The sequence below is a fragment of the Lipophrys pholis genome (assembly GCF_963383615.2).
Source record: "Lipophrys pholis genome assembly, chromosome: 19".
Lineage (NCBI taxonomy): Eukaryota > Metazoa > Chordata > Actinopteri > Blenniiformes > Blenniidae > Lipophrys > Lipophrys pholis.
The window spans coordinates 8,840,271-8,860,386 of NC_137647.1; the positions used below are offsets into that span (position 1 = coordinate 8,840,271).

The 20,116-nt window shown below is 39.7% G+C and overlaps 4 protein-coding genes across 8 annotated transcripts; all 4 read right to left on the bottom strand.

Annotated features, from left to right (window-relative positions):
• Positions 1-227: 227 nt before the first annotated feature.
• On the bottom strand, positions 228-5,424 carry adap2 (ArfGAP with dual PH domains 2). 4 transcript variants are annotated; one of them, XM_080486888.1, is made up of 11 exons: positions 5,052-5,424; positions 4,614-4,738; positions 4,412-4,503; positions 4,065-4,153; positions 3,735-3,847; positions 3,128-3,277; positions 2,943-3,026; positions 2,782-2,844; positions 2,083-2,160; positions 1,760-1,988; positions 228-978 (listed from the first exon to the last, which is right to left on the bottom strand). In XM_080486888.1, exons 1-11 carry the CDS (start codon positions 5,137-5,139, stop codon positions 950-952), a joined length of 1,140 nt encoding a protein of 379 aa, XP_080343014.1. In that variant the 5' UTR covers positions 5,140-5,424; the 3' UTR covers positions 228-949. The 4 variants fall into 4 exon arrangements, with proteins under 4 accessions (XP_080343014.1, XP_080343016.1, XP_080343015.1 ...); XM_080486890.1 differs by having other exon boundaries at positions 229-978; positions 3,735-3,835; positions 5,052-5,408; XM_080486889.1 differs by having other exon boundaries at positions 229-978; positions 5,061-5,402.
• Positions 5,425-5,894: 470 nt separating this feature from the next.
• On the bottom strand, positions 5,895-9,212 carry antkmt (adenine nucleotide translocase lysine methyltransferase). Of its 2 annotated transcripts, none has more exons than XM_080487094.1 (6): positions 9,031-9,212; positions 8,326-8,489; positions 8,140-8,244; positions 7,916-8,056; positions 7,678-7,728; positions 5,895-7,318 (listed from the first exon to the last, which is right to left on the bottom strand). In XM_080487094.1, the coding sequence occupies exons 2-6, from the start codon at positions 8,485-8,487 to the stop codon at positions 7,115-7,117; spliced, it is 663 nt and encodes a 220-aa protein (XP_080343220.1). In that variant the 5' UTR covers positions 8,488-8,489; positions 9,031-9,212; the 3' UTR covers positions 5,895-7,114. The 2 variants fall into 2 exon arrangements, with proteins under 2 accessions (XP_080343220.1, XP_080343221.1); XM_080487095.1 differs by having other exon boundaries at positions 9,166-9,208.
• Positions 9,213-9,298: 86 nt separating this feature from the next.
• On the bottom strand, positions 9,299-13,213 carry hirip3 (HIRA interacting protein 3). Its single transcript, XM_080487093.1, has 8 exons — positions 13,097-13,213; positions 12,137-12,257; positions 11,882-12,053; positions 11,289-11,645; positions 11,035-11,207; positions 10,717-10,864; positions 10,130-10,228; positions 9,299-9,900 (listed from the first exon to the last, which is right to left on the bottom strand). Exons 1-8 carry the CDS (start codon positions 13,177-13,179, stop codon positions 9,719-9,721), a joined length of 1,335 nt encoding a protein of 444 aa, XP_080343219.1. The 5' UTR covers positions 13,180-13,213; the 3' UTR covers positions 9,299-9,718.
• Positions 13,214-14,271: 1,058 nt separating this feature from the next.
• kctd13 (potassium channel tetramerization domain containing 13) lies at positions 14,272-19,640 on the bottom strand. Its single transcript, XM_080488890.1, has 7 exons — positions 19,273-19,640; positions 18,055-18,315; positions 17,294-17,463; positions 16,836-16,925; positions 16,306-16,358; positions 15,973-16,168; positions 14,272-15,731 (listed from the first exon to the last, which is right to left on the bottom strand). Exons 2-7 carry the CDS (start codon positions 18,290-18,292, stop codon positions 15,489-15,491), a joined length of 990 nt encoding a protein of 329 aa, XP_080345016.1. The 5' UTR covers positions 18,293-18,315; positions 19,273-19,640; the 3' UTR covers positions 14,272-15,488.
• Positions 19,641-20,116: the final 476 nt, after the last annotated feature.

Sequence of the window (20,116 nt, forward strand, 5' to 3'; positions counted from 1 at the left end):
CTGCTGCCAAAAAAGCGGAAGTGCAATACTAATAATACTAATAATAGAGTATGATAAGTATAAATTAAAAGTTAGAATATATAATAAGACTTAACAGCGACTAAAATGAATGTGGAAAAATTTATTAACTATTTAATAAATAACTTATTAGCGTAAAGAAGTATTATGTAAACATCTATGTTTACGTCGATATCTTTTCTCAAACCTATAAAAGTTCAAGAAAACTTAAACATCAAGGATATTTATTGATGCCCCATCAAATCTAATGAAAGATGTCATCTTTAATGCTAATACATTTGCTTTTACTGTTACATCACCGATGTCTCGACTTGGCTCCTTGTGTTCTGATCCTCTGTGAATAAATTAGAAACTAGGAATTCCTCAATCAACACTGTAAATTAACTTTGAAATACATTTGATGTGATATGTGGTGAAAATTCCATCTTAAAAAGTCATTTATTTGTTAACTTTTGTCATAAGTGTTACAAGGGACTAGGGTCTTGGATTATCACATGTACACATATGGTATTATTGCAGTTAGATTAATTACATTCCCAAAAAAGTAACGATGGGGTTCATGAAACACTGTCTCCTCCAAAAATATCATTATGGACTTAAAAAAATAAAAAAATATATTCAACAACAAGTTACACGTTTCAAAAATAGGAGACATCTTCAAAACCTTCCCAATGATACACAGATACACAATGATACATAAGAGAAATCTCTTCGGAGTCTTAATGGATTTCTGTCACTACACAATACTTTTCTCAGGTATTAGCATCCAGTTCATTGTAAGATGAAATGAGTGTATTTACATATTTAATCTACACAGAGTACATTCACAGTCCACTTCTTTTTCCATAGTCAGCACAGATCTGCTGTACTGTTATATTTCAGAAGGCTGTATTTCTTTCAGCCACATCTTGCTGTGATGCCTCTCTGTAGGTCATCTTCTATACTTCACTTTGGATTCAACTATAACAAGAAAAAAAGAGAACAAAGATTCATAACTGGTGATGCATGAATACATGTAAAGCATGTTATAGCTGGTGCACATTTTTATTACCTGTCATCCACACTTAAAGAAAACAATTGCCCTTGAAACCAGATAGCTGTACTTCTAACTATTTCCTGCAGAAGCACCACTGGCTGACTTGTTTATATCATGCTGACCTTGATGAAGGTTATAACTCATACCTGTTGCTCCCTAATCAGTCTCAGCCGCGGGTTGGCTATAGTACTAATTAGTAATATTAGCATGGTAACAAGTTTCCTGCTCAGGTGTTCAGGTAGCCAATGGGCAGGGCAGTGCATTAGACAGCACATAGACTCTGTATTTTAAACACACTTTAGTCATATTTGGGCATACAAGTAAACTGTCAAAGTCCTCAATATCCCCAAATTGTAATTTGCACCAAACACAGTGCACCCTCATCTATCAAAGGCATTGTCAAACGCTGTAACAATGAACGTGTACTGTTGTTGGTTTTGTTCTAATTCATTAACATTTTTTAAATCATCTACTTATCAGTTTCTTTGTTTGTTTTTTTTGCTTTATGTTCTCTGTTCATATTATTTTGTTCTATATAGATGTTGTTTAAGTAGCTGCAACTGTGGTTTATGTCTCTCTTCTTTGCAACTGTGCCATTTCTGTGGGCAGAAATGCTGATATGCTTTATAATTTCCTCAGGTTTGCATCACCCTCTCATCCTCAAATAAACACATTTTTTGTATATTTTAGTATTCTGAAGGTTACCTAGGTAATCATGTGGCGCCATGGGTCTGGACAACACCTGTCTGAAGGCCCCCAGCCACTCCTTCTGCTCGCTCTCCTGCTCGCACATGAAGACAAACTGTCTCTCGGGCGTCTGCAGCATGATGCCACACTTCCACTTGCTTCCCCGGGGGCTCTTTTGGACATCCTCAGTCACGAAGTAACCATTGCGCTCTGCGCCGATGAAGACGACCCCCAACTCTTCTGCATTCTACAATCACGTAAGAAGAGAGCATTAAAATCTAAAACACACTTCAATCTTAAGTTTAATGGACATCAAGAGTTGGCTTTTTTCTTATACTTACTAGCTGACTTTTGAAGTACAACAGCTTCCTGTTTTGGGAGTCCAAAACAAACCACCTCTTTTTAAATAGCTCTGTTTGCTGAGTCAAACAAATGGAAAGAACATAATGTGTAATTACAACAGAACAATAAGTCCATTCAGTCAGAATCTAGATCACGATGCCAGCTGATTTAGAAGCTCTGGATGGATTCTGAATATATTTTCATCCTTCTTGTTATGCTGTGAACGATTCAGAACCTCAGGTTTGTCTGGATGGAATCTTTTTCCTGTCACCATTGCAAAACATGCAGAAGCTGAATTAAATGCATTCGTGCACAATTCAAGCAAGCTTCCAGATACATCGAGAACAGCTTTGAAAACACAGTTGAACACCTTTCTAAGCCTGATAATGCTTTGGTTTGCTCCGTTTTGCTGTGAGTTGTTATGAGAAATGTTCTTATTAAATGAGTGTATGAGTGTGGCTCGAACACTCGAACAAACACAGAGTAATGTTTTAGAAATGCCTTTGAGTTTGTTTCAGAATTGATGTCAAGATTGTGTTAATGATTTTATAGCTTTAAGTCTCAAATCAATGAGTGAGTACCGTGATTCACTTAAGGGTGGAGACTCAATTTGAATGCCTCACTCAGCACATCTACATGTTGCAATATAAAAAGTAAATATCGAAATGGATACCATAATGATTAGGCTTTTAACTTACCAGTGGTCCTGTCTTTTCCATGTATCCCTCTTTGAGGTAATTTCTTGTTATTTCTGATGCCAACTGAAGGAGAAGCACAACCATTAAACTAATATCTCTCTTAAAATGAGTTCAAGGTGAAAAACAATAATCACCATATATTTTATTTATTTTTTTCGTACTTGTTGATCACTTCCAGTTGGGAACATCATCTTAAGGTATGCAAAGCGAACAGCACGAATGGCGTTGTACCAGGTGACTATTTCCTAAAGTAGAAGGAAACAAACAAGTGTATTTGCAACCCTGAAACTGTTGCGCACCAACCAGCACAAGACCTGCTGCTCATTTGATGAGTACGCGGCCTCACTTCTGCACTCTCATGATAAACGTAGAGGTTTCTGGTATGGTTCACATCTTGGTAAGTGAGCTGCAGCCCGTGAGGATGACCGATCTTCTCTGGCTGAAATGTGGCGTTCAAGTCCTTGATGGCGATTACAGCTTTAGGGCCTTTGGCCTCCTGGATCATAAACACATGTGAAGATCAGAGTAGGTAGAGGGCCACCAGTACCTGCATGACTGACTTAATGTAAGTTCCACAAAGCACTTTGTTGACACACTAAAATCTGATTAAAATGCCTCTACTGGAACAAATTTGGAGCAGTCTTTATAGAATTTCAATCATGGTTTACCTCAGGTAAATTAATCACGCCAACATTGATCTTTGTCTTCTGTTCCTTTTTACTCTCATTAAACTCATTTAATCAACTATATTCATTTCTGTTACTTTGCTCAGAAGCACTCAAAATATTTTTTGAAATACTCTTTTACTGCTCTGATGGTGGTACAACTCACCTCTGGTTGACAAAAGGTGAATATCAATTTTGTGGCCCTGAATAATTGTACTTGATTTCGAGGAAGGTTATTTTTGTCTGCTCATGAAGCACAGTACATTTTAGGTGTGCCAGGGAACTCACATCTCCTTTGTTGTAGTACATGAGGTTAAGCTCTCTCTCCGACAATACAAACTTCCTCTGCAGAAACTGCATCTTCTCCTTCCCTTTCTTCCACAGCATCCCTTCATAGAAACCTGAACTCAGTTCAGGAAAACCACAGGGTCACAGATGCTTTCAAACACATGTGGGAAAAGAAAAAGACTTGCACAGACAAACATGTTGTGACGAGTGGCTAAAATCTACTTCCTGGCTATTTCATTAGCCAAAGAACTGGTTCTGCTTGTGGACGAGGAACTGCATTGTTGAAATAGTTTTGTACAATTCAGACCAGTAAAGATGTTCGAGCTGCACCTGTGGTATATGGCAGAGGTGGATATTTTGTTTCTCCAGAGAACTCCTGTCTTTCGTACTTAGCTCGGATCCACTGCTCCTTCAGGACCCTGCAGTTAAAAAAAAGAAGAAGAAGAAAATACTCTTTCAAGGTGCCATAGCAACAAGTCAACATGAACTGCAGCAGCAATACAACTGTGGATGAATAAGCAGATTTCACTTCTACAATCAGCAGTTGAATTTACTTAGTTTTGTTTTAGTCACTGCCATGTCAGCAGTTTTGGCACAGAAAAGAAAATATCTAATCGTGGATTAATTTAGCTATCAGGAGAAGATAAAGTCCTCTGAAGAGTGCAAGCATTACTTACTTGCAGTCATTTGTCTGAGGTTTATAGTAGAAAGGTGGAACTGCTTTCTCATACACAGCTTGGGCTTTGGCGTTGCCTTTGGATTTCAGTGACTTCCCCCGAAAAAAGAAAGGCAGAGGCACACATTACCATTACACATGGACACAGTTCCTTTGATATCAGGTTTGATATGAGACATCAGGGCATTTTGAATCAAACCTACCTCCACTTGTTCATCCTCCCAGAAGTCCAGCCAGAGGGATTTGACCTTGGTGGACAGGCTGCGGTGCGTCCCAGAGCAGTGCAGACATACAAAGACCCCCAGCTTGCAGGACGCCCAGTCTGGCTCTGAGGGGTGCACAGCAAGAGGAGTTAAAAGTATAAATTTGCCATCAGGATTGGATTTACAAATATGATGTTTGCTTTATCTGATGTTAGAATATTCACCATGAGATAACAGAAACATCTCAAAATCTAATCATTACGCATTTAAAACTCCAAAGTAAAAAAAAAAAAATCTATACAATATGCAACGGTATTGACTATTGTAGAGATTAACTTCCCTTAAAAAAAGCTCCAGTTCGGGGAGTTTATCACATGACTTCAGCCGTGATAATAACCCGCCACTGGCTGAGTCAGGCTCCATGGACAACGCGCTTACCGGGCTCACCGCAGTCTGCGCACCGGTCGTTACCGGGTTGCTTCAGCAGTCCCATTAAAATCTTTCTGTTACTCTCATTGTCTGCCATCCCGGTTCCCCCGACTACAAAGTCAGACTCTTCTCCCTCGTAGGACAAATAAATCCAGCATGGCAAGTGAAAGTTGCGACCGTTTTGATTGTCTCGATGCCGTTAGAAAACAGTCAAATTCACACTTCCATGTGACGGTGTAAAGTTACAATAGAAATATTTTAGTAGCCGTGTAATTCAAGCAACGAGCCGCAATGTGTGTTTAAGTAAAAAAAAATCTGAACACGGTCGTCCAACAAGTTTGACCAATAATACTGGTCCGTGTGCGTAATGCGCAAAGCAGCCAGAGAGGCGCAGCGCAGGGACCGTCAATAAAGTACAAACTCAAAACAAACTACTGAAAATATTCAATCATCTTATCGAGCCGCCAAAATAACAGCTCGCTCGAATTAAAGTCAAGTTTTTATATTATTTTTTGGGGCGTTATTCAGTCGGTTTTTATGAAAGTTTGACATCATGCACAGATGTGTCATTGTTCCCGGTCCCCGTGGGACCCGGTTAGGGTGGAGATGACATGTTTTCCCTATGTGTGCAAAGGGACTGGTCACCTGTCCAGGATGAATCCAAAGCGGGAAGGAATTGGCTCCAGCGCCCTGGGACCCAAAGTTGGTAATCAGTCAGTAATAGTAAATAGTAAAAAGTCAGTAATGGTCATTAATTGTCAACAGATCTGCAGTAAAATGTTCTTATAGCGGGGAAACTGGAATCCAAACAAAATATCAACATGAATGTGAGATATTGACACGTTTTGCTGTCAAATGAAGTGGCTTTATTTAAATCCACAAATAAAATGGAGCAACTAACTTCACTGTATGGGCAATTATTTTGTTAACAGGAAAGATAATACCATGTAAAGGTACAAAAACAGTTACCACATAAACAAACTACAGTGAAAGATGTGCTAGAACAACTTTATTGTTGTTTATATGTCATCCCTTATACAATAGCAAGATAAATGTATGCAGACCTTTAGGAATTGCTTAATTTTTCTGCAGCATTGGAATTAAAATATGATCCCATTGACAGAAGTGTAGACAAACACAAAGTGCTGAACCCAAAGAGACAAATTATTTATAATTAGTATTTAGTGAACAAATCCACCACAAAACATTGATTTTTCTTTTTGTTGGCTTTTTTAAGTCATTAGCTTAGACATGATTTACTTTTTCCACAGTGCAGTGAATGTTTAATGGTTATGTTCCAGAAAGACATGAAATATCAGAATTGTGTGAAATTATAATGAGTAACATGTGTTGGTTATACATCACATTTTATGACCAACTAATGCAGAAAACTAGAAAATCTGAAAGGTTTGACAAACTTTTTCTTGTGACTGTATACAGTAGACACGATTAAAATTTAAACAAGTATTGCAGTCGCTTGCAGAGCCATAGTTTTCACACAAAGCATATTTGACCCTCATCCGAAAGTCGTTCCAAATGTTAGTAAAGGTTTCTCTGCTTGTGAAAGCCTGGCTGCACTGTGAAGTTCAAATATTTCTCTAAAGTTGACTTATCATGGAATCTTATATAAATCCTATAAGCGATACAATCTAAAATAGTACAACGCTAAAAAAAGAAAATAACTTTTAAGATGCATATACTGTGAAAACACAATCGGTGACTAAATACATTAATAGTAGGAAGGTGATAAAACTTTGATTTCTGAGTTCTGTAAGAAATGTGTGTTTATCTGGCTTGATAACAGAAACAGGTACTTATAAACACATGTTTCATATATAGCTCTATCAGTTAAACAAGTGCCTTGTTGAAACAGTAGAATTGATCATTTTAACAAACAAGTCATTTATAAATATTCAAACAAATTAATTTTCTTTCTTTTCTTTTAAATAAACCCCCGCCTGTAGAGGAATAAAAGATGCAGTCTGAAAGTGAAGGTAAAAATCCACATATTTCCAGGAAGTAATTCCATTGAGCTTTTTTAGGAGGGCAAAAGTCTAAACATTCACATAGTATCAAGAAGATCCATTCTCCTTGGTCAATTCAATGTCATTTTTGAAGGCATGCTGTTTATGTGCTTGCATGCTATATGCCCAAGCTCTGTCCACGCCGTGTCCCTCAATCCTGCAGGGTTTCCAGTCAGGGAAGGGAAAACGACCAGCGACCACCAAGGCGTCGTCAGGAAGCTCAGCCAGCAGCTTCTTCTGTAACAGCGAAAGCTACAAACACAATAACACACATTTGAATATGAGAGAGTCTCCAGCATGTGCTATCAGGGTCCTGATTGATTATGTTTGCTGGTTTGTTGAAGCTTAAAAATATCCCAAAATGTGAAATGATTTGAAAGGAATGATTTCTTACTTAACACTTCTCTCACTACAGACTGTCTATAAATCTTCTCTGAAACACTGACAGTTTAAGGTGATGTACCTGTTAAGAGAGCCACTGCCTCGGTGATTGTTCCCAGTTTCTGGAGCACTTTATGCCGATCCACTGCACCATATTGCATTGGTTATGTAAACCTTTGCATTATCACTGTTTTCATTCACAATTGATCTATGCTGAATCTATTACTTACCACGCTGGGAGCCAGAAACACGGTTACATTCTTGCATTTTGTCAAGTCGACCTGTGAATACGAACAAGGACATAAATAATAACGTAACAAATATTTATACTTTCAATACATTCTTGTCATTTTATATGCATATGCTCAGACAGGGGGAAACAGTTCTGACTCTTATTGTATTGTTTGAACGCAAGCTATTATGTTGTTTTATTTATTCTGTGTTTGTTACAAATACCATAACTCAGACCTTCCAGAGATCTTCCCGTCGGTAGGACACTTTGTCCTGATGACCTGCTCTCCATGCATGGAAGCGGGCGAGCCGAACAAGCCACGGGTTGAGCTCATAACCAACAGCCGGACTGAAACCATGCTGGTGGGCTTCCAAGACCTGAACAATCAAATTTGACCACAACCAGAACGAGTCAATCAAAGCACAAGAAAAAGGACCCCAAATGTTTTGTTCGTACTTACAATCCGACCATCACCCGACCCCAAATCCATGAGACCTCCCTTTCGTCCTTTCAGCAATGCCATTACATTTTGTACCTGAGCTCTGCTGGCAGGTATATAAGGGACCTGCAAAAAAGTTAGGCAAAGCCTTTCAGATTTAAAATACAGAAGTACTGCTGCGGAATACTTATTAAATATAGACCGCACCTGAAGTCTTAAGGGGACTTTTCTGAAGCCTGGCTGGAGGATTCCCACCCACATAGCATAGACTGCAAGCCCAGTGCCTGCAGCTATCTGAGCAACGCCCCAGACCCCGAGGTGCTTCGGTCTGAGCTCAGCAAAGACCTCATCTGGTGTGCCATCATCCATTCCTGCATGTAAAAAAATAGACACATTTTTGGAGTATACAAACCAACCTACATTCGAATAGTATACCCACCAAATAGGAGGTTCTGTTTGGGATGAGATCCCACATTGCACACTGTGCATTGTAATTTTCCTATGGATGTTTGCTTATGCAAATTCATCAAGCAAGGATGCAATTAATGAACATTCTGAACAAAGAAATTATAGCAGAGTGCCACCAAAGAGCACAACTTCTACAGAGCATGTACAGATAAACGCATACATGTGCAATCTAATTTTATTTTCCAAAAAGTCAACATTTTCAAAGGTAAAGTTGTTCAGTTGTGGTGGGGTGAGCTGCTTAATATTCATAAGTGACTCCAGTCAGCAGTCCACTTACATACATGACAGTGGCAGGTTATATGACCTGACACGCAATATAGCTGAAAGCCACTGCAAACCAATCAACATATAGTTAGATTCAAAAATATTTAGCAGAGCTTTAAATGAGCCGCACTGGTTCCACATTTTAACTTAACTTTATAGCAAATACACGAAATTTCTCACTTCGTTTTAGATATAATCGGTAACGGAGAAAACCACAATCTGAAAACAAAATCTGCTGTCATCGAAGACGGTGTTAGCTTATGTTACCCATAAATTGTGGTTTTAATAAAGTAAATAACAAAAAACCTCATTGACCTGTGGGACTGCAGGCGGACACATTAGCGCGTTGCAACAGTCCGTCCGCAAAACAATTCGTGTAGTCAGACTCATTTGCGGAGATCAGTTCCGCAGACACAAAAACTGAACAATAAAAACAACAAAAAAAATTCTCATACGATTGTTTGAAACGTTTTATTTAATCACTTGAACAACAACATCATTGAAACGTTGTGGTCTTCATTAAAAAATAAAATTAAATCAAGACCTTCAGAATAACAGATCATGAACTGCATCGCTTCACTTCAGGTTCCTCAAATCCATTTGATGCTCCTTGAGTGTGTTATATATATCATTTCATTCAGTGAAGTAAAATTAAATCACCCTTCAATGTAAATCAGCATCTAAATCTAAATCCATGACAATACTTTTATTTGAAACAATTATACATGTATGTACATAAAAAACAGTTAAACATCACACTGGAGTGACATACGTCTACAAATTCACCCCATCCTCACAAAATTGTAGTAGAAAAAACCCTTATAATTCATATTTCTCCTATGTACACTTGGAACAGGACCCGTCCTCGTCAGTCACTGTCTCCATCATCACTGATGAGTCCCTGCAGGTTGGCCCATGCTGTTAGTCTCTTGCGTCCTTTATGAGCGCTGCTGTCCTGATCACTGTCAGAGCCGGAGTCCAGAGAGCGCTGATATGCAGACGGTGGAGGGTCCGGCTGCTCCTGCCATGCTCCTCTGCGTCGAGGTCGACCTGAAACAGGGATTCAGATTGGAAAGTCTCATCAACCAGTAAGGTCCAATAAAATCGGTATATTTTCTACACAGTTTTTTGTTACTTTCAGCAGGTGTGTGCAGAGCACGTAACAAGTTCAATATCTATATGATTGGCGACAATTAATTTATCTGACTCACTGAAAAAAAAACCAAAGATATTTCTTTTTAATGAAAACAAAGCACAGAAGACAAAAAAAAGCAGTTACCTTGTGTGGTAATGATGTTGTTGACATCAAGCGAAGCCAGCTCCTGAGCCTCTTCCCGCTTCTTTTTGACGCGTTTACATTTCTTAATAGACGGCACACCTGTGTAAAAATAGAGGTACTTTAATACTTTAAGATACAGTGAGTGAACAATTTAGCTCTTTAGCTTCACTTCACAGTTTAAGGAATTGATTTATTTAATCACTGAAGAAACAATAAGATACTGTTAGGCAGCTCCCAGTTTTTACTCTTGTGTAGGGAATGGTGTCAAGAGTTTAGCTGCTCCATAAGCAGTTTTAAATCATCTTCTCTTGTGTGTATATAACACCTTGGAAAACAAAATTAAAAATCTGACCAGGATTTCTGCTTTTTTCGGATGCTTGTGCGCTGAATATGGAATTTTGATATTCTGATGACACTACAAAGGGACATTTGTTTGCTGGAATCTAACTGCACCTCGAGTTTTTTCGCCACCACCACATATATATTGCGTCTCTGAAATCACGCACGAGTCAATTTCAAAACCCGAATATGAGAAACGTTCCAATAAGGTCAGACTTTGAACAAGCCGGGAGGGAATAACCACTGACCATGAACGCCAAGCTCCTCCAGCTCCTTCTTAAGCACAGCCACCTTCGACTTAACGGAGCGGCAGTCTTCAAGGAGCTTCTTGTAATTCTTCTTCGCACCGCAGAGAGCAATGTAACGTTTGAGCCTATTAACTGCTCTATCGCCATCCTGCAGGCAGAGGTGAAGAACAAATAGTGACGAGAGGACACCATTGAGTCGGCGTACTTTCCATACTTCAGTAAAAAAATAAACGCTGCTTGTCTGTTTGTACTTGAGCGTCACTGTCTGTTGACTCAAAACTCAATTGTTCCGATTCACAGCATCATCGGTGAGCTCACATTTTGACTTCGGCTGCCCCCATCTTTGTTTGCGCCGTTCTCCTTCTTTCCAACTTGTTTTTTCCCAGAACCGTTCCGCTCTTCGTCCTCCAGAGAAGGTAGAGACGACGACGATGAATCCGAGTCCGTGTCAGGCTTCTTCTTCTTCTTCTTGTCCACTTGGACTTTTTCCTCTGTGACACAACAGAGAAATTCTTCAGGCCACACAAACAAACCGAACGCATAAATCAATATATTCCTGTTTGCATCGTTACCTTCCTCTCCACCGCCAGAAGACTCGCTGCCACTATTTTTATTACTCCGTTCCGATTTGCTGTTGGCGTCACTTTCATTCTGTTCATCGCTCTCCTCCTTGGCTTCACTTTTACTGTCGCTTTTCGAGTCGCCATCCTTTTTCGTTTTTCTCACCACTTTCTTTGGACTCTTTTTTTCTTTTGACGCATTCATGTCCTCATCCGTCGAGTCGTCACCGCTTGACCTCGGTTTACCGCCTCCATTTTTAATTTGCTTTGATTTTTTCACCTCTTGCTTCGAATCATCGGACTCCGACCGATTTTGCTCCTCGTCGCTCTCGTCACTGCCCGTTTTGCAATCTGCCTTACCTTCTGATTCTGTCACAAAAAAGTGCAAATTAAGCACAGAACATCAGAGAGGAATCAAACGGACTAAATAACAGTAATCAACAACTGAATGAAACATATTGTTGGTCTGAAATTCAAAAGGGTCATACAAGTATATCCAATAGAGATGATTAATAAAAAATTTAAATCTTAAGTTAAACCATTTGGTGCAGAATTGTTCATTTTCACACATTAAAAGCAACTTTTTGTTGATCCCATGAACCTACCGGATGATGAGCTTGAATGCTTTGTTCGTAACCTCTTTGCTTTGGATTTATTTTCCCCCTCCTCAAACACTTCAGCATCATCATCATCTTCCTCCTCCTCTCTCTTCCTTTTGTTCTGAGGCTTCTTGCTCTCCTCGTCGCTTTCACTGCTGTTCCCTTCACTCTCGTTCTCCTATTAAAACAATGACAAGTATAATTCCCAAACAAACACATAAAGCGTTCCAAAAAGAATACTGTAGGTTTTGGTTCTTGTACCTGCATTTTCTCCAACTCCTCTTCGACAACCTGTTTCATCAGTTTTTTCACTTCTGGACTTAAGACGTCAGATTTCACGTGTATCAGGTATCGCTTCTTCAAAATTCCCAGAGTTAGTGTGCTAAAAAGAAACAGCAAATTAAGTGGGTCAGATAAGATGAAGACTTCTTCAAGAAATATACATAATTAACTCTCCAGTGTCTCAATACAGTAAAGTTATTGCATTACTGCATATAGCTAAATGACTTTTGAACACGACTCTTTCAAACAGATAAACCAAAAAAATCTAGAGATGTGACTGTAATATACAACAAATCAAAATGATATAAAGATGCAATCATGTTCCTTTTTTTTTTTGTATTTAAAATTGTGTTTGTTTCTACTGCGATTTCTGAGCTGTCAAGTTTAAAATATTATAAGGAACGTGTTAACTACAGAAGTCATTCATATTTGATATAATAAACACATGTAGATTATTTCTGTGTGGTTTTACTGTTAAAGGCTGAATTTCAAAGCGGGTAAATCATAGATCGAAACAAATTGTACAAACTGAGAACAATACCACTGTCCACCAGCAGGGGTCGCATTAAACTGAATGGATCCTTCCACGTTGGCCTGGGAGCCATCAGATAAATAAACGAATGAAATGAAGCTCGAATTCAAGTTGAAGCTAACAGAGGGCACAGCCTCAGTGTGGCATGACAACAAAAAAAACAACAACTAGAGGCTACAACTGCACAGGGAAGTGAATGAAGCACCGGGACCAGGGAAATCTCAGGTATTTCGAGATTAATATGACATAAACTAAGTTCACACTGGAAGGTTATGAGAGGACAGAAGCGCGTGTAACATCTGCGCGGAGGCGAACCTCAGCTAAATTGAACTGTTTACACACACGTATGTAAACACACTTTGCCCCCGGTCTTGCTTCGGCTCGTCCCGGCGGTGTGTGAACTGTACCTGAGGTCTGCTTCACCGCTGAGCTGCTTGCGCACGAACTTGCGGACAGCCACTGTCGCTGCCGCTCCTTCTTTGGACACCATCGCTGCAAAAACATCAACCTTTTGATTTTTGGCGGGGACTGGGTCTCCTCCGGATGTGACGTCAAACTAACCACGCCCCCTCACGGAATTAAGCATAGACATATAGGATAAGATAGACGCCTCATTCTGTGCTGGAGAGTGATATACAGCGTTGCCGCCACATTGGATGGGGCATCCCGCTCTCGGATAGCACCAGAGTCATCTGGAGTTGACGCAGAATGAGCAACTTTGTCCGTGGTTTGTTTACAAAAACCTAAAGACAAGCTGATGAGAGCCGAACTCCGAATGATCAATCAATTTGTTCCTTAATTTATACATTTATTTGCCATAGCATGTGTCAGTCTTTGTGAAGAAGCTTAATACTAATTATTTCAGCATAAAAGCACATACTTTGTGTGCGAAAATTCGGCGAGTGATGATTATTATAGTTGGACTACACCTTCCTCAGTAGAAATACATTGACTTTGAGGCGCAGGGTGCCCATCCAAGATGGCGTCGCGCTGCGACGTCAGCTTCAATAGGCAGTACCAGTCGCTGTGGCGTCTTCTATGTCTATATCTGATCACGTTCAGTCTATTTACGTCCACTGTATATTTCAAAATTGAGGACTTCCTGTTGAGTTTTCGGTATGTGTGTAAGAGACTTTTTTGTGCGTCTTGGTGCGTTACATATTTGTGCCAACTTTCGTAGCCCTCGCTGAAACGGGATCCGCGTGCTGGGTGTGCGAGGACCCGTTCGACACTGCGTGCAGCTTCAATTGGTTATTTATTTTCGTAGATTAAAACAAACTGTACTACTGCCTGCCTGCATAGAGGAAGTCACATGTCGTCACCACGGGGTGTCAAACTCTGATGATTGACATTTTTAAAAAGTCAATTGGAAGAACATTTGTTTATGATGCATGCTAGTTTGACATGGTATATTTTGGATATTTGACTAATAAAGTAAATGTTTTTAGAATAAAACTAAGAAAAGCCATGAATTCTCATTGCATTGCAATCTTTTTAACAAAGCTGTTACTCTATATGTACGCATACTTTTCACATGCACACAAAGATGAACGAATAAGACCAAGAGACAAAGGCTGATTTTCACAAGTAATTTATTCTGAACATTTTCATGACCACCACTGGACGGAAGATGAATTAGTGCATATTTCAGGGAGTTGTTGAAATTTGTGAGTTGAATGAAGGGTCTGAGATACATATTGCTCTTTTTCTCCCCCCAGTATTCAGTGATAAGAGTTTACACAGTGACTATCAGAAAGACAGAATTCAACCTCTCCACGAGGGAAAATATATATATATATATATAAAAAACCTGTCTTTGTGGTGAGTGTGTGTTTGAGCTGAATTCAGTGGTTTGCTCCAAAGACAAAAGTGGCTCAGGAAAAAATACAACAAAGATGTGGTACCTTTCTACGTGAAACATTAAACTGAAAGTTAAGATCAACCAATTTACACAAGTATTTCCAAATTGTGATTCGTGATGTTGAGCGAACCATGTCTTTTCTATCAAATTACAACTTTTCTTTTTCTTTTTTTTTTAACGCTAGTTAACACAAAGGTTGCATTCAATACAAAAGTTAAATACCAAACAATAAATTAGGTTCATAAATTAATTTATATGTATATATATATAAAAAAAAAAAAGAAATATCCTGAAGCAACAGCTTTAATAATTTAAATAAAGAAAAAAGGAGCTGCTGTACAATCTCATTCATAGACGTCCTCACTAAACATGGCTATTCTGCTTAATTCCAGTGTTACCACATCGAGGCTCAGCTTCACCATCCTCTGATCATCACTGTTTGGCAGCATTTCAGCTCAGCAGAGAAACGGCAACAGATGTTTTCACAACCTGAATAAAAACTGACGCGGTGTTTCCCACCAGTCAAACACAGCGGAGGCTGCCAGTGCATAATCATCAACACCCACATCAACAGTAGGCCGCCAAGAAAACAATCCCCACCGGCAAGGTGGGAAACGGGTCTCAAGACCCATTTATCATCGTACGAGCGGTTCATTAACATTTGAAAAATTCTATTAATTCCAGTTTCAGTCCCGGTAAATTAAACATTTCCTATTTAAAGAATGTACACAACTTGTTTTCATGTAAACAGATGCCTTTCTTGTTCACCGCCTACAAACTCGCATCACAAATCAGTTGACAACCCACGCCGAGACTCATTAAATAACTAAATACCGACCTATTGCTGTGATCAAGAACGTCGCGTTCATCCTGCTCGCATTCAACAACAAAAAGGACAAACAATAAGTCCCTCTCTCATACCGAATGTCTTCACATTATTAGTCTTTATACACAGTTTGCTGGCCATGCCCCCGTTCATCATGCATTATATGCCTCCTCACGTGGATCCGTCTCACTCGTCGGTCTCCTCCCACGGCGCCCTCCTCCTCTGACTGGCCCAGCGAAGAACCCGAACCTCTGGAGTCCAGCAGGTGGAGCCCTCCGGGACCGGACCCTCTGCTGTTCTCATAGATGAGGATATTGAGGGTCTCTTCAAATATTCGCGCCTCGGGAAACTCCACCTGCAAACACAAATGTTTGCTGGTAAAGAATGCTGCCAGTATGTTTATTCCGAGAAAAATCGTTTATTTCGCCCAGTCAATAATAACTATTGGCTTTATAAATTTGGATTGTACTGTAAAATAGGGCTTGAATCTTGAACTGGTGTTTATCTAAAAATCTTATTTCCGAGCACAACAAAACAGTTTCTGCATCACGAGAGAGAAAAGTGAATTAATTTCCCATCTTTGACACGTGACTCACTTTGGTCTGTTTCTTCTCGGTAGCATAGACGATGGACGTGCAGCACACTTCAGCGATTTTGCGTCCTTCGCCGTAGAAAGACCAGCAGCAGATCTCGTCCCCCAGCACGTCTTTGACAAACAGCACTCGTCCATTGAACCGCAGCACCAGTTTGTCAAACAGCTCGATGTTCTTCAGCAGGTTGTCGTCGGAGTTGCTGGTCACAGAACAGCAGAAAGTTGGAAAAGAAAAAAAAGAAAAATCAAAATGAAATCAAAACACTTTCAAGCTGCAGATACAAAACGTTTCTCTTCTCAACTTTTTTGCACAATTTTTCTGACTCAGCCTTTTTACCTTGTGTACGAGTATTTGTTGTTTCCTCTGTTATTCTGAAGTTTAACCACCGGCTGTTGAGACAACACAACATCAAATGCAAATAAATCCATTAAGAAAATCGTTTTGAAAGATTACATTTATATTGCTTCAATATATGTCAACAGAAAAGAAACAATGGACACACTTTTCATCTTCACTATCAAATCAAATTTCTCTTTAACTTTGCTGTAGTAGGCTGTTTCTCAAACAGAGGTACATGGGCTCCCTCTAGTGGTACCAGGAGGAAAGTTGTTTTTATTGGTAGCCTGGCTTGGTATATTGACAAAAGATGAGTTTAAATGTCTGCTATAATGCTGCAGCTTTTTTCAATGTGGTTGTCATTTGCACAAATGATCAGTAACTGATCCTCATATGGGGAGTAAACATGTCTCCTATGAGAATCGTCCATAGGTGATTGGGTACGATATTGTATGTTCAGGTCGGTCATGATGTTGGTACTTGGCAGAGCTCAACATTTAAAGAACCACCGATGTATAAATGGAATTTACCTTTCTACAAGTAGCAATCATCTTCTGTTCTTCTTTGGCTGAGGTGATCATGGGGATGCGACACACAGTTTCAAACACGTCCTTTTGTTTCTGAAGGCAAAGGAAGTTTATTAAATACACATGCATGTAATATTTATGACTTTATCAATTATAGATTTATAACTGAGCAGAAGTGTCACACCTACAGGGAACTAAAATTCATAAAAGTCCTTTGTGGTTTATAAATATCGCTTCCTGCTGACATTCTCTCTTCGCAGTGTTCTTTGTGGTTTGTGAATGAGTGCATGTCACCGTGTAGATTTATTAAGAAATACCACAAGAGTACGAGATGCAGCACTACTCCCTCACACCAAGTCAATGAGCCACAGTTTGCAGGGGTCAAAAAAGCTGTTGAATAACTTGAAGAGCCGACGGTGATGGTGCAAATGAAAACCAGCATTTTGATTTCATGTATTCACCTGCATGGCACTGAGGCAGTGCTGGACGAGTCCCTGGACTCGGTAGTACTGAGCCTCCTTCAGAACCTCATCCAGCTCCCTGTGGTCCTCTGGAAGTGGTACCGAGCCATCTCGCAGGAAATTTAAAACCACACTGAAATGTCGACCTGATCTATCCAAAATCACCCAACCTGGCAGGAACGGGGAAATGAGCCGTCAGTTAGTGGCCTTCTTCTGCAAACCAGGTTTTTCTGTGGTAAATCAGCGTATCTCACAGTATGTTAGTAGACGCAGCGGTGAGTTTACGGCCAACGTAAAAAAAACCCCAAAAAACATTCACTTTGTATCTGATTCAAGTTTCAAAATTTCACAAATTTTAAACTCATATAGAAAAACAACAGTGTATTCATAGCTGAAAAGAAGGGAGACAAGAATCAGATTTCTGTTAATGATTCAATATTGTTGGGAAACCTTCACAGCCGGCGCAGACGCACCATTAAGGAACAGTCTGTTTTCATTAGTTTGACAATCATAACGATCCAGGAGTGAGTCACCTGCACTTCCTGTTAAAATGTTATGGATTACATCTCTGAAAGTGTAAAACCTGCAGTTCTGTATGGGAATTAAATTTAAGAATACATTTTTTGGGGCTTAAGCAATAAGTGATTGTGAAACTATACTTGTAAATATTGCAAGACGGCTCAACCCGATGAGTCTGCTGAAAACGGCGATACAAAAATATTAGTTTTCAAATGTCAGCGCACACAAGGCCACACACTCACCCTCTGTGTCGATCGTAACTTCTGTGCCTCCGTTGCAAATGCTGCGCAGCAGACTGTCCTCCTTGCTCAGAGTCTGGACAGTGGTATAATGCAGCGAGCCCCCAACGTTCAACTTGACGTACTTGCTCCCGAGCAGACCCTGACTTCTGTGCTCCTCAGTGTTGTGACAGGAAGGTTGGGAAGCAGCAGGCTGGGCAGAGTCGGCAGCATGACCGCCAACTGAGGCCTCAGCAGACATGGGGCTGAAGAATCACTTCCCGGCTGCAATGCAGTCGATGATGAGTTATTTGTTTGACCGGGAAATAAGAGTTAATTTCACTAATGTAATTGTTATATTGACATTATTAACAACAATCATAATGGTAGTGAAACAGCCTCTTAATCTACAACTGTGTGAGGATTCTAGACGTAATAGCCTTTTTACATCACAAGTAGCCTTGTATTGTTACACAGATTAGGACATGATTGTTTGCTACCACAGAAACCACAAGGCAGTATGACGAGAAACGAAACAGGTGAAACAAATTCTAGTCAAATACACAAAAATATGCAACGCTGAACTCACACAGCACAGGGAAAACATGCAAACTCCACACAGACTGGCCTCCAAACCTGAACTCAAACCAGGATCTTTCTCGCTGTGAGGCGAGTGCTTACCACTATAATATTGCAAATAAAATAAATGTGATCTATACTTCAGTCAAGGTTTCATGCCTGGATATTATATACATCTTTATATAGTTAATCCAACCTCCATAACATATAATTTTGATGTAATTACCTTTAAATTCTTGAAGTGTGACCCTTTAATCTAACCTATTTTAAATCTTTGTAGGCTTCGGTGCAGCTGTCAGGTGAGCACTTATATGGAAGAGTAAATTCAGTCAGTTACTTGCTTATTACACTGATAAAACAAAACAGAAAAGGGTATAAAATACATGTATTTAAATCGAAGATATTATTTGACCACACCTTCCTTTTCAGTCTTAGTGAATCAGTGAATAAACTGAATCTTCTTATCCAGCACCAGTATGACAAACTCATACTCATAAATACACAATTTAAGTTATGATTTGGTGAACTCAACATGTGGAATTAGGAGAAGTAGCAGAACAAAAAGAAGCCTGAAGGCGGGCAGATGAATTTACAAGGCTACATGTCGGGTTATCGAGGCTAAATAATCCTTATATAGATTATGAGAAAAAAAAATGTACTTACCACAGTGAACATCCAAGTGAACAGCAAGTGTGAGCCGAGCGAAGCTAAGACGGCTAAATGTGGAGCTCTGGGAAAACAAACTGAGTGAAAAGACTTTAAACGGGAGGAAACGTTTGACAGCTCATTTTATCGCAGCTAAATCAAAGTGGCTAACAACAGCTAGTCTGTGTTTCTAAAGGCTTGGAGCCAGCTGCGCTCATCCGCTTTGTACCGCTTCTTCTCGAGCAGAAAAATCACACAGCACCCACGATAAAAACAGAAATCCGCGCAACAATAGGGACGGCCGCGTCCATTGTTGGACAAAAGATTAAAAACAGAAGCTAATGTGAGAAGCTAACTGGGTCAGACGGAAACGAAACCAGACCAACAGCTTCCGCTGTGGTCTTCTTCTGCTGTCACAATAATGTTGAAACGACTGCCATCGTGTGGCTTCAGGCGGAATTGCACGTTTCTTTTCTTTTCTTTTTTTCTTGTATATATGTATGTGAGATTAATTGTTGACCCTAAAATTAGTTTTAAGTGTGAATGTGAGTGCGTGTGATTGTTTGTCTCTCTGTGTTTGTTCTGTGATGGACTAGTGACCTGTCCAGGGCGCATCCTGCCATCACCCAGATTTAGCTGGGATTGGCTTCAGTGCCTCACAACCCTGCACGGGATTAAGCATTAGTCTTATATATTACTGTCTACCCACGTTCCTAATATGTGAATGTGGATGTAAAAAGATATTTAAATTATGCTTGATGTGGATTTTATATATGTTGTACAATAGAATTCCAGATGTGTTGGAATCGATGGGCTATTTTGTTTAGTTTTGCTTTAGCTTGTTCATTATTATTCTCATAAT

Bases quoted from the DNA above. Each gene is read 5' to 3' on its own strand.
- kctd13 (XM_080488890.1), bottom strand. From the start codon at position 18,292: ATGTCTGCTGAGGCCTCAGTTGGCGGTCATGCTGCCGACTCTGCCCAG. The intron at 16,359-16,835 runs GTAAATTCCATT...TTGTCTCAACAG, and splicing joins TGATTGCTACTTGTAGAAAG to CCGGTGGTTAAACTTCAGAA. The intron at 16,169-16,305 runs GTAAAAAGGCTG...TTCTGTGACCAG, and splicing joins AACAAATACTCGTACACAAG to CAACTCCGACGACAACCTGC.
- antkmt (XM_080487094.1), bottom strand. From the start codon at position 8,487: ATGGATGATGGCACACCAGATGAGGTCTTTGCTGAGCTCAGACCGAAG. The intron at 7,729-7,915 runs GTCTGAGTTATG...TCGTATTCACAG, and splicing joins GACGGGAAGATCTCTGGAAG to GTCGACTTGACAAAATGCAA. The intron at 7,319-7,677 runs GTAAGTAATAGA...TTGTGTTTGTAG, and splicing joins TGTTTCTGGCTCCCAGCGTG to CTTTCGCTGTTACAGAAGAA.
- adap2 (XM_080486888.1), bottom strand. From the start codon at position 5,139: ATGGCAGACAATGAGAGTAACAGAAAGATTTTAATGGGACTGCTGAAG. The intron at 3,848-4,064 runs GTGCAGCTCGAA...AACTGAGTTCAG, and splicing joins ACCTCTGCCATATACCACAG to GTTTCTATGAAGGGATGCTG. The intron at 3,027-3,127 runs GTGAGGCCGCGT...CTTCTACTTTAG, and splicing joins TTTATCATGAGAGTGCAGAA to GAAATAGTCACCTGGTACAA.
- hirip3 (XM_080487093.1), bottom strand. From the start codon at position 13,179: ATGGTGTCCAAAGAAGGAGCGGCAGCGACAGTGGCTGTCCGCAAGTTC. The intron at 12,258-13,096 runs GTACAGTTCACA...GTTTCTTTTTAG, and splicing joins AGCGGTGAAGCAGACCTCAG to CACACTAACTCTGGGAATTT. The intron at 10,229-10,716 runs GTCAGTGGTTAT...ATTTTTACACAG, and splicing joins GGAGGAGCTTGGCGTTCATG to GTGTGCCGTCTATTAAGAAA.